The 12,359-nt window shown below is 47.4% G+C and overlaps 1 protein-coding gene across 1 annotated transcript in view; it reads left to right on the forward strand.

Annotated features, from left to right (window-relative positions):
* Positions 1–3,817: 3,817 nt before the first annotated feature.
* LOC306955716 (acid-sensing ion channel 2) overlaps positions 3,818–12,359 on the forward strand; it is a gene marked incomplete at both ends in the record, with an annotated part of 417,073 nt that continues 408,531 nt past the window's right edge. Inside the window, 2 exons of the mRNA XM_079547072.1 lie at positions 3,818–3,855; positions 4,235–4,874. Coding sequence (XP_079403198.1) covers positions 3,818–3,855; positions 4,235–4,874 — 678 coding nt within the window. The remainder of the gene's footprint in view (positions 3,856–4,234; positions 4,875–12,359) is intronic.

Here is a 12,359-nt window from a genome sequence, read left to right on the forward strand (position 1 = left end):
GTCACATCCCTGTGCAGATCCATACTCCAATAACCCAGTGATGGGTCTAAATCTAACAAAGAGTAAATGAAGCACCAGCAAGCAAGCACTGGTACCCACCAAAGCAGCATGGCCTCACTATGAGCTGCTGTGCTCTGAGGTCCTCAGCTCCAGCTGCAGCAGCACACACACAGCATGCAGGTAGCAAGCAGACTGAGGAGGAGAAAGGTCTCTGTCCCCCGCTTGCCAGCCCTGTTGACTCACAAGCCCATTGTCCAAAAGATTAAACAGAATTGGAAAAACCTGGTAGCACGATCAAAATATAAGCAGCTGTGGCTCAGACACACACACAGCTCAGAGCCTGCGCGCTGCTCTGACCTCCCAGGGCTGGTAGCAAACATGGGCAGTGTCACCGACCACATCCATCTCCTTCAATCTTTGCCCTGCCCGCAGAGTTCAGAGGCAGGTCTGCACACCCCTAATGTGCTCGTGGGGACCCGGATTTCCTTTTCTTCTCACAAAGCTCTCATCCGACTCCCAGAACGAGACTGTGAATCTCAGAGGCAGCTGCCAGCTTTTGCTGGTTACTGGTAAATCTAGACTTTCCTTTCCTAGCTTTCTTGATGCTTGTTTGCCACATTATGATTCGGTGCTTGAATTTATGTAAAATTTAAATGAGCAGAGCCCAACACGCTCTTGTGCTAAAATGCTTCAAGTTAATTTGATCAGACTTCTGGGTCCAGAGTCCCAGCAGACCAGCATGGATAGACCGGGGCTCATTTATATTCGTGTACTTGAGATGGAAACAAAAGGAAAACAGAACTTAGGTCCAGCAGAAGGTGCTTTTGAGATCTCTTTGCTGGGCCCAACAAAACTAGAATATCTGAAATATTTCCACAGCTCCACAGCAGCCTGCTGAGCCCTTGCCTGGCTGTAGTGGGTCTGGGCTGCTGGCCTAGGAAGTTGCTACACAAAGATAGAAGGCTGCAGCCCCACTGCTTCCCATCAGGGAAGGCCTCCTGCCTCTGGACCAGCTCTGCTGACTGCTCGATTACTGACACAACCAGGATGCCATTGGCCTTCTTGGCCTCCTGGACACATTGCTGGCTCGTGTGCAGCCAAGCATCGACCCACACCCCCAGATCCTTATCCTTCATTCGGCTTTCCAGCCACTACATGCAGCCATTTGAATATTTCATGTTTTCTTTCAGGGAGAGTTTTTATACTCTTTAATGGCTTTCATTTTATAACCTATTAAAAATCCAAGCATAATATTAAATACATCAAAATCCAATCATGTTTTTTTAATTTTCTATACGTAGTAAAAAGCCTTTTAGCCCAGCCAAAGCTACCTTGGAAGGGATCAGATTTAATTTCAGGGGAAACATCAGCATTCCACATTATGTTCCCGTTTGGAAAGGAGGACTATTTTAATTAGCCAAGGTCTCTCAGCTAAGTGGAGCTGTGTGTTCCCAATAGCTTGGAGCTATTGGCAATATGCTGTTAGGTGATAAGGGGGTCCAAAATTTTGGGGAAAGGTTGAGGAACAGAGTGAGACTTATAGGACCACAATCACCTTCAGCAAAGCCCTTGTTCCAGGTGTCAATTTGGGCCCAGAGCAGTTCAGGCTTTACCGATGCGAACTGCTCACCTGGCACATGCTTCTCAGCTGGGCTGGGAAAGTAGAGGGGCTCCCAAGGGCTGGGACCTCCCCTTTGCCTCTTTTTCTTCCCCAGTAAACCCACTTCCCATCTGTTTCAGGGCTCTGTGCGCTGCAGCATGTTCTTGAGACACAAGAGGGCAGGCACAGGCTGTGCAATGAGACAGGGTCAGGCTCTGTTCCCTGCATCCCTTGTCACCCTATCCTTACTGCTCCCTCCATTACTACATCTCTGTGGTCCCAACTCCCCTTGCCATCCCTCCCAAACTGTGTCCCCAACCCTGCTGGTGTCACCTCCAAGCACAGCTCCAGGTGTGATCAGAGCTGCCTTTCCCTGTCCTGGGGACTCCCTGGCCACTGTGGTGACAACCAGACTGCAGGCTGCCCGCATGTCACCACTGGGCAGCATTTGTCTCCATGGTCCATCTCCAGCCCCAGTGCAGAAACCCACGAGCATTTCTGGTGCTGTGCAGCACTGCTGGGGATGCTGCTTCTTCCTCCAGACTGCACCCGCAGCGCTATACACAGTCAACTAATAAAAGGCAGCAGATGGTGTATGGTATGAGTTATAGAAAACAGCACTGTAAAGGCAGTGTGCATGGTGAAAAAATGAAAGCATTAATGCATCAGGCCAAACAGCACAGGCGGTGGAAGAGGAGACAGATTTGGAGCTGGGATGGTGATGGGTGGGAATAGGAGCCTATTCCTGCCAGGCATTTTTTAAACGGGGGGAAACGGTCTTATCTCTGCTCTGGAGAGATGCTGAGTGCAGGAGGAGGCAGCTCTGGAGCTGCAACCACTTTCCTGAGTTGCTTTCATTCTGCTTCACACCTCGCTTGGCTCTGCTCAGTGCTGTCCACCCCATCTGGAAAGCACAAGACAAGGTGCAGGAGGCTTCTAAGGTGTCAGAATTCCAGCAACCCAGAGACCAAGTGGTGTCTTCAGCTCATGGCTGCAGTGCAAACTGTGTGACTGCTCACATGTCCTTTGGCTTCTCTTTGCCTCAGTTTCTCTGGTGTAGAAGAGAGAGAGCAGCACTGCATAGCCATATAGCAGTGCTGGGTTGAGTAGTTCAGCCTGAGAGATATTCACATAGGATGCTGTAGGCTGGGAGATTGCATGGCTGGATAACAGCACAAGATAAAAATCAGGCTCACTTTGCCCAAGATAATCTTTGGGTCTGTTCTGGAGGTAAATTCACAGGAGGCTGATAGTCTCTGGGCATCACACCACAGACTGTGACAGCCTGTGGCTGTCCCTTGAGCCTCTGCTCTCAGCTGACTGTCACATCCATGCCACCATGGCCCCAGGGACCCTCACCTGCCATAGCACTGTATGGAGACAGAAAGTATTTTTTCCTTCTACACATCTGAGATAAAACAGATAAAAATACTGCTGTACACAGAGTCAGTGTGGAGAGGAGCTACTCCTGACCCTTCTCAGACCCAGGGCTACACCTTGCTCCTTCCACCTCCTGCAGCGTGTGCTAAGGATGCTGTCACATCTGGAGGCTTCAGTGTGCAGGATTTTGCAGCATCTCTTGGCTAGGAAACCTTTCCCAGTTTGCCTCCCCAACGTCCCCACCCCTCCAAACCTCCCATCTGAAGACACAGCTGGGAGCACCTTCCCTACAGCATCCATCGCAGCTGCCTTCCAGCAGCACCAAACATCTGGCAGTGCTGCTCTCGCCCGCCATGGGGCTCGGATCGATGCGTGACTCACAGCTCTCAGTGCTTCGCCTGCTGGAGTCCTGAAGTGCAGGAAGGCTGAGACAGAGAGAAGGAAGGAGAGTCACAGCAGCCCCTCTCCCCCACTACCTCTCCCGCTTCATCCTTTTCTGTCTTAATTTTTTTTTTGCTCCGGAACTGCTGCACGGCAGAGAGGCTTCATGCTATTGCTTTTTATTGCTGTGCGCATGCATGGAGCTGAGAAGCGTTTTTTTTCCCCCCTTTTTCATTTTTTTATAAGTCCTTTTCCCTCCTTCCCTTTTTTCCTCCTTTACTTCTCTTGCATTTTCCTGCTGAATTTGCTGCCCGGCTTTCCCTGAGAGAAACTCTTGCAAAATAACACCGGCGGGGTTTTAGGGAGGGGGCTATTTCCTAAAGCCCTGCCCAAAACAGCAGGGTGGGGAGGAGAAGAGATGCCCAAATCCGGCAGCACCTTCGGAGCACGGGAAGGATGAGTCTGAAAGCCTCACTGCCAGCCATCAGCTCTGGGTAGCGGCATCCTTGGCTTCACGCACCAGTTAACAGGCTGCGAGCTGCTCCGCTTGTTTCAAGCTCTCCCTCTCGCTTAATCTCATCTTGTTCGGTGTGTGTGTGTGTGTGTGTGCGCGTGTGTAGGGGGAGGACTTTATTTCCATTGGCTCGGCTTTCGCTTCCCACCCACATCTCTTCCACATCACCTTGGTGTCTCCCTAAATAAAACCAGCCCTTCTTATCACACCGACGAAATCAAGAGCTAGAGTTTGAATGGATGTTTGTATAAATATTTTCCCCTACGAAGCTATTGCTGAGCTGGTGGGATAAGCTCGTGGCAGCTGGTCTGAGACTGTCTTTGCTCTCTCTCCTCTAAAAGGCTCTAATTACTTTCCAGAGGGGAGGGGAAGGATCCCAGTTCTTGCTACAGTCTGACCCAAAAAGCAGTGCAAGGATTTCACCAGCTACTCCCAATGGATCTGAAGGACAGCACCAGCGAGGGCAGCATGGGGAGCCTGCAGCCTTCCAGCATCCAGATTTTTGCCAACACCTCCACACTCCACGGGATCCGTCATGTCTTCGTCTATGGGCCAGTGACCATCCGGCGCCTGCTCTGGACCTTGGCCTTTGTGGGCTCTCTGGGGCTCCTCCTGGTGGAGAGTTCGGACCGGGTGACTTTCTACTTCTCCTACCAGCATGTCACCAAAGTGGACGAGGTGGTGGCAAACAGCCTGGTGTTCCCTGCTGTCACCATCTGTAACCTCAATGAGTTCCGCTTTTCCCGGCTGACCACCAATGATCTGTACCATGCTGGGGAGCTGCTGGCTCTGCTCGACGTCAACCTGCAGATCCCCAACCCTCACCTGGCTGACCCAGCTGTCTTAGCCATCCTCCAAGAGAAAGCCAACTTTAAGCAGTATAAACCTAAAGTTTTCAACATGCAGGAGTTCCTGGCACGGGTTGGCCACGACCTGAAGGATATGATGCTGTACTGCAAATTCAAAGGTCAAGAATGTAACCATGAGGACTTCAAAACTGTGAGTATGAGCAGATGCTCTGCTTTTCTCCACTCTGGGCATGTGGATGGTGGTGGTGCAGGACCAGATAGCCCTGGATGTCACTGGCTGTGTTGCGTGGGCACAGTATGATGAGCACGGGTTGTGGCACAGCTGAGAAGGAGCAGGCAGCCTGTTGAGTTTCAGTTTTCTTGCTGGAGCCCTTCTTGTGCTGCTTCCCAGCATGGTGTGGGGTGATGTGGGGGCCGAGCAAGGGGCTGGCAGCAGGTCCAGCACCCATCTTACATGAGGATCCTGGAGGGTGCATGCTGTCAGACCAAGTTGAGCAAAGGAGGGGACCTGGGGGTCTCTTGCTATGGTCAGTGAATTTTAGCCAGCTGAAGCAAGAAGACAGGGCTGGAAAAAGGCCAGCACAGAGGCGCGCATTTGGGGATGGTCTGAGCAATGTCCATCAGTCGGTTGTATCTCCCTGGGTGTTTGTAGCCGTGATGAAATTCTGGCTTCTGATCAAACAGAAGGGAAATTTTTCTGCTTGTTCCTGATGGTTGTGGATCATAAATCCTATTAGCTGTGCAGTGTGGTCAGCAGCTGGGTGTCTTCATGGTGTTGTGTTAGAGGAAAGAAAAAAAATGTAGAAAAAGGAAAGAAATCAGGCAGTGTTCTGATGATGGCAGGGAGCAGGAGCAAGCTGGGCAGCCTGAGGATCTTGCAGGAACAGACGCTGATCAGCTCATGGCTCCTGGCTGCCACCCGAGTGGCAGCTAGGCTTTCAGACAGCATCAGAGTTAAACAGAATCAAAAAGTAGATTGTTGGAAGAGGAGATGGCACCCGTGCACTGCTGGGTAATGAGGGGCTGCAAAGGGGCTGGTGGCTGGAGTGCTGCCTGGGCAGAGCTGTGGGCACACGAGTTGGCACGGGACTAAGCTGCACTTTACTCTCAGGCCATTCTGGCTCATCCCTTCCCACCGATCTGCCACCAGTCTGCCCTGGTTGGGGGCTCAGCAGCCCTGCAGTCAGCCATGCAAACAGCTCCCAGGCAGCTGTCTGTCTGAGAGCAGTGCTGCCTGTTCTGCAGATAGGCTGGGGCTGAAGCAGACTTTATGATGGTTTGGTTTGCCTGCTGGATTTGGGTCTGTTTTTAGGAGTATTTTATGCCTCTGCTGCTTGTGGGTCTCCCAGCAAATGGGTCCAACTCACTGGCTATGTTCCATAGCCATTTCCAACACCTGGACTGTGCTCTCCTTAGATGCCTAAGTAGGAAGGTTGCATTTCATGTCAGTTGTTGCCTATGCCTGTTTTGGACTGGATACCAATCAGACTGTTCCTTTCCTTCTGCTCTGTGGGCAGACCTCAGCAGAGGCTGCTGTAAGTTTTCGGAACGTATCAAAAAAGTTGCTAGGGGAAGAGAGAACTAAAGCAAAATCGTGTGTGAGAAAGTACGGGAAATGGATAGAAAGAGAGAAAAAGATGCTAAAATCCAGAGGGAAAGCAAAGATATGCTTACCAATAATGCAATAAGCACCAGCCAGAAGCAAATCCCCAAAGCCTAAGTAGCAGGTTGAAAACACCTGCAGGAACTCAAAACAGCAGCTCTTGTTGTCAGGTGAGAGGGGAGCTCTGGGCAGCATCTCTGGGAAATGGGGCTGTTCTCTCATGGCATCTTTTTCTATACAATTTCTAGAAAGACAAAACTTTCCCTGACTGCTAAATAAATCCTGGTTCTGCGAAATCAGGTTGGAGTCAGCTAGAAACAGATGAGGTGCTACAGTCTGACAGCAATTCTCATTGGCAAACGCTGTAGAGATTGAGAAATGGGGCAGTGAAACACTTCAGTCAGTTATGCAAAGCAGATGCAGGTGATCCAGGAGACAACATCTTCCCAGTGTTGCCTTCTGCACCTGACACATAGAAATGCATCAGAGGAAGTGCTGGAGGCACAGGAAGATGTTCTGGCATCACCAACTCCAGGCAGTCCCTCATGGTATGGAAATCTGGGCAGCAGAACTCAAAAGAGACTCAGAAGCTTCGTTTTCCTTTCAGACTTTGCCTCTAGAGACAAAAGGCAGCAAAAAGTGCCTGCTTAAATGCTGAGTAGATCTTTCCACAGGGAGCATGCTGTAAAGGTCTGTTAGCTGCCTCCGGGCAGAATCAGAACCTGCAATTCTGGAGGAACGTTGTGTTTAATCATCAGCGACCTGTTGCAACTTTGCACACAGGCTCAGTGACAGCCCATCCATTCTGCTGCATTACCAGCTGGAAAAAGAAAAGCATCGTCACTGAAAATTGATTTCTTTCCTCCCAGGAAGCAGAGGTGCAAGTCCCAGAGCAGTTCTGTAATGCGTCATCATGCTGAAGAATTCCAGTTCTCTCTCTACTCCTCACTTTCATGCACCTGGGAGCAGTTTTGCAGCAGAAAGCTGCATCAGTGCAGTACGATGCAATAAGATGCTGAAGAAGGTTGTGCAGCTGTCCCTTGGGGGTAATGTGTGTGTTGGGTGCAGTGCATCCCCTGAATAAAGCTGCTTGCCCCATGTGGGAAAGCAGAAGCTGACAGGGCAGTGTCCTGACACACTGAACACTTGACCATACCTTCCCTCCTACTCCTCCTCTACTTCTCCATTACTGCTTTGTTCACAGGATTTGAGCTGTGCTTCCTTGCACTCCGTGTTCCTTCTCCCTGGGATTATGTCCCCGTATTATGGTCCTTAAGCTTTTCTGCAGGAGTACATCGAAAGGGAACAGCAAGGACTGAGCAAAATATGTGCTGATTCCTCAGTTGGCCTTGCAATGCACTGAGCAGCAGATAAGATAATGCCGACCTCTGCTGTAGGCGAGGTAATGAAGAATAGAAAATTGGCAGAGCACGCTTTAGCAAACCCATTCCTTTCGAGTATTTGGAGGAAGGAAACCTGATAACAGCAGCTGAGGAAATCCTCTCTTCTTTTGTGCATCACTCCTCCCAGGAGGTCTCAGTTGAAAACGACCTCACAGATGGCATCGTTCCGGAGGAGCTGCGCTCCTGCTGCTCAACATGACAGTAAGGTCTTCCCATCCTACGGCTGCTGAGCATGGAAAAGCTGTGGTTTGTCAGCCCTAAATACACTGCTGTAGCTTTCTGGGTTTCTCTACGGGTGCGCTGAAGCAAAGCTTTTCCCCAAGCTTGAAGCCATGGCTCATGGTCCTTGTCTGCTCTGGAATAAAGGAACAGAGCAGCAGTAAGGAGCCTTGCAGGAGATTTTTTGTGTGTGGCACAGTAAATGTGTGGAGTAACAGGGGAGACAAGTCTATAAGAATCATCTCACCTCATCGGACAAATGGAGAATGAATGATGGGTGATGGGGGTGTAGATACCTATAATATAAGCAGCATAGGAAGGGGACATCAGAGTCCCACCTTGCTGAGAAAAGTAACCCCAGCAGCCAAGCCTTGGCTGAGATATTCAAGGTGGGGCAGTGGATGCACATTCTGGTCTGGGAGCACATCCTTCTGTCATTTATTAAATGGGATCTGTTGTGAGAGCTTCCCCTCATAACTAGTTCATTTCTGAGGTAACACAATAACTTAGCTTGTGCCTTCTCTGCTTTTGTTGCTGGATGTCTATTCACATATTTTCAGTGGCTGTGACAATGAAAGGATATAACTCACGTATTTTCAATACACATTTTTACTGATAGACAGTGTCCACATAATGGAGAGCATCTCATGTGAATATTCCTATTTTGAGATGCAAGTTTCCATCGATCTATTTGTCTTTACCCATGCATACATTTTCTGCCATTCTTTTTAGTGCGCCCGAGAGGCCACTATGTAGTAAATAGCTTTTGCTTCTTGCACTGATTAGTCCATTCTCATCCCTTATTATACAACTTTCACTTTCCTCCAAACAAAAAAAGTAATAATCATGATGCTGGCTGCTGGATTCATATGATTATATGACCTCTGTTTCATTGTTTCTTTGGAATTCGTGACTTTTTCCAAAGTTTGCCTCAGAATCTGTGAAATATGCCATAATGGCATCTGCCATTTCGTGATAACTTTTACACAAATAGGTTCAGTGGCAGTGCTGTATTGTTTCCTTGCTGTCTGTAGTGGATGAAAGGTAAAATCATGGAAAATATTAAAATGTGCCTGTGCTCTTTCTACATGGACCCTAGGCTTTAATACTGCCATGCCTAAAACTCTATGTGAAGAAACATAAAAAACAATACAATACAAACCCACAAAAACAATGCCCCAAAAAAGACCACCACCAAAAACAATAAAAATATGCAAAGTATGCACACATACACACAAAAACATGGTTTCCTTTTGGAGAGGCAAAATTGGAGCCACATAGCTTGTCCTGACCTACTTCCATACACCTCATGGAAGTCTTCCTTCAGGACTTCATGACAAATAGAATCACAGAATCTTTAAGCTTGGTAACGACCTCTGAGATCCCTGAGTCCAACCCCAACCCATCCCACCACGTCCATTAACCACATCCCTCAGTGCCACACATCTCCACTTCTCTTGAACACCTCCAGGACAGTGACTCCATCCCCCCTCTGGGCAGCCTGTGCCAATAAATGTCCCTAGTATCCAGCTTGAGTAGAACAATAAGTAATTTCGCCGATATTCCCTTTTGTGCTTGTTTGACCAAGAGCAGTGATGCCCGTGCTAAAAAGCATGATGTGGTGCTGTGAAACCATGCTGTGTGCTTATTCAAAATGCTCCTAGCAAGGTGCTGGTGGGTATGGTTCAGTGCCTGCAATCCCCCTCAAAGCCAATGGTCACAAATTGAAACTGGTGGTCATGAAATGAGGCAGGAGAAAGTCACATTTTACAAGAAGAGAAAACAGATCTGACTTCAGCATGGGGCTGGGTGGCCTCTTGAGATACCTGACAACCTGAATTATTTCACACATATACTTATGTATATAATATGTAATGTATTTCAGTAACTCTTCCAACTGCATACAGTGTTCAAAAGAAATATCAAGTGTTTTTTTCTAATTCCATTCATCTTTCTTTTAGGATTGATGAGATACCTTAAGTGGCTTTCCTTAAGAAAGGCTTTTTGGGAAAACACATCCATGAAAAGCTTTCTGGCCAAAAGCTGGCACTGGGCGTGCAGGTCCTCCCTGGCTTCAGAGGGAGGAAAACATGAATTGTGACTATATTTGCAGGTTTCAAAAATCAGTAGATATTTTGCCACCTGCATCTGCTGAGAGGTTAAATAAAAACACAACTTTAAATGTATGTCCTGTATTAAGGGGTGAGAATAACCTGAAAAGTCTATTAAAAGCTCTTTGGGATTTCTATACTTGCAAATATCTATGAGGAAACCTTGAAAGGTTCATAAAATCAACAACTAGGATGGGAAATGAGATAGATAAGGTGGACAGAGCTGCCTCCACCTGCCATGGATCAATCAATGAGACCAGAAAGAAAGATTGCTCCTTGGAGGTGAAGGAGACTGCATCACTTAAACAGATTGACACCTGTGTGCTCAGAGCCCATCGAGAAACAGTTTTTATCCAGCCATTAATATTATAACTGAAGCATATTTTTAAAAAAATAAAAAATCTGAATTGTTTTGATCATTTGCTGTCGTGGTCGCTGTTGAGGAAAGGATTTATTCTGTGTGTTAAGCCAGGGAGCATGAAGGGAAGAAGTGAGTGGTAGTGGAAAATGCACATGTGTTTGCCAAAGGTGGGATAGATGAAAGGTTTAATCTGCACTTGGTTACATTTCCAGAGAGGAGCCCAGTGCAGAGGGACTTGGCCCACAGGAGTGTTTTCACCTCCAACAGAAGTTGCTCATTTACTGCTCCCATCACATGAGCCAGTTCTGCACAGAGATTTCCTTCTTCCTCCACAGCTGCTCAGAGGGATTTGAAAAGAAAATCAGAACTGAAAAAGGCTGAGTCAAACTCAACCCACTCATCAGGTTGTTCTTCAGATCAGCTGGTCCTGAGCACAAGAAGACTCCAGACAGTGAGCTTCATGCCCAGCCCTTGGGCTTTCCCACCAGTCAACCAGGAGGTGCTCAGATCCAACTTCCAGGCTGTGTTAAGAGACGGAGTTTGTCCTGAGGGAACCTGACAGATCTGAGTCTGTCCATATTGCACATCTGAGAAGAAAAAATACAAAAACAAGCAGTTGAAGGTCAAAAATTTTAGTGGGATACAGTTTTAGTTGTTTTTCAGAAATCTGTCTTTATATCTTTGTTCCAAAGATATTTGAAACTTAGAAATAAAAACGGAAGTAATAGGAAGGTAGGCATGAAATTAAAATAATTAAAAATCTGTTTCCTTTTCAAAGGTTTTGAAATTATTAGGGGAAGAAAGTCAAAACTGAAACACTGTCTTTTTTCATGTTTCATTTTGTTGCTTGCTCTGGGCTTTTTCAAACCCCACTCCCGTGGTGGAGGAGTCATGACTTCACCAGACAGCCAAATCCCACAGAAGAGACCCAAAATGTTTGTGAGCCTGAACATTTAAGGGAAATTAATCCTGGTCCAGGAGATGAGAATAAATAAACGCAAGCAAATGCACTCTGGTGACTTAGCTGTACTGTAAGCAGCATAATTGAAGGGCTCCAATTTCAGCCAGTGTGAAGAATGTCTTACTTTCCCAGTTCAAGTAGATAAAGATGAGCTGAAACTCTGGTACAGCACAGGAGCAAATAATTGTCAATCATCGGGATAACTCAATGGCAGGAAAGGAAACATCTTTACAATATGCCATGGCTTGGCAGTAAGGGCTAAATCCACTCAGTTGGTTGCAGAAGAGAATTAATGACCAATGGGAGGAATTAGTGGAACCTTAACCCTTAAGTCACTGAATTTTTCAAGATGATGCTCTGCTGCTCTCTAGCACCAAAATGGGTGGGAAATGTAGAGCAGAACCATTAAGCTTCTGTATTTCTTCCATGCCACCTGCTATGCTTTGGTAGAGCAGCATGTGTGATCCATCTTTGCCTACCATGCATCCCAAGCAGGGTTTGCAGCACTGTGAGCTCATCAGCAGTTTTCCAGTGATGGAGAAACCTGTGACAGCTGAACAAGCATATCTGGCTTCAGTTTGACCTCAAATGGGGGATAGCATTTTGTCTGGGGAGGTGGGAGGGACTCCAGGCCATCTGGAAAGTGATGATTTAACTTGAGGAAGTCTGGGATCAGAACACATTTTTGCTATTGAGCTTCTATTTTTTTCTGTGAAAATATGGAACAGAAATGTTATAGTGAAGTTTGCTGAGAACTGCAGTTCCAGCTCATCATCCACACGCATCCCTTAGACACACTGGTTGGACTGTATCTCCCAGAAGATAACACAGTGTCCTGGTGGGGAGCTGATGGCTGGCTACAGCAGTTGTACAGTTCTGATGTATTAATTTGTTTTCTTGCACTTCATGTTTGGGCATTTTTCCTTTTTACACTTAAAAGGTACCAAATGTTTCCAGCAAAGCTTTCTGTAAAAGCTGCTACTGGGCTTGTTTCTCCAGCAATACTCCCACCAAACC

This window comes from Tetrao urogallus, assembly GCF_951394365.1.
Source record: "Tetrao urogallus genome assembly, chromosome: 26".
In the NCBI taxonomy this organism is placed as follows: Eukaryota; Metazoa; Chordata; class Aves; order Galliformes; family Phasianidae; genus Tetrao; species Tetrao urogallus.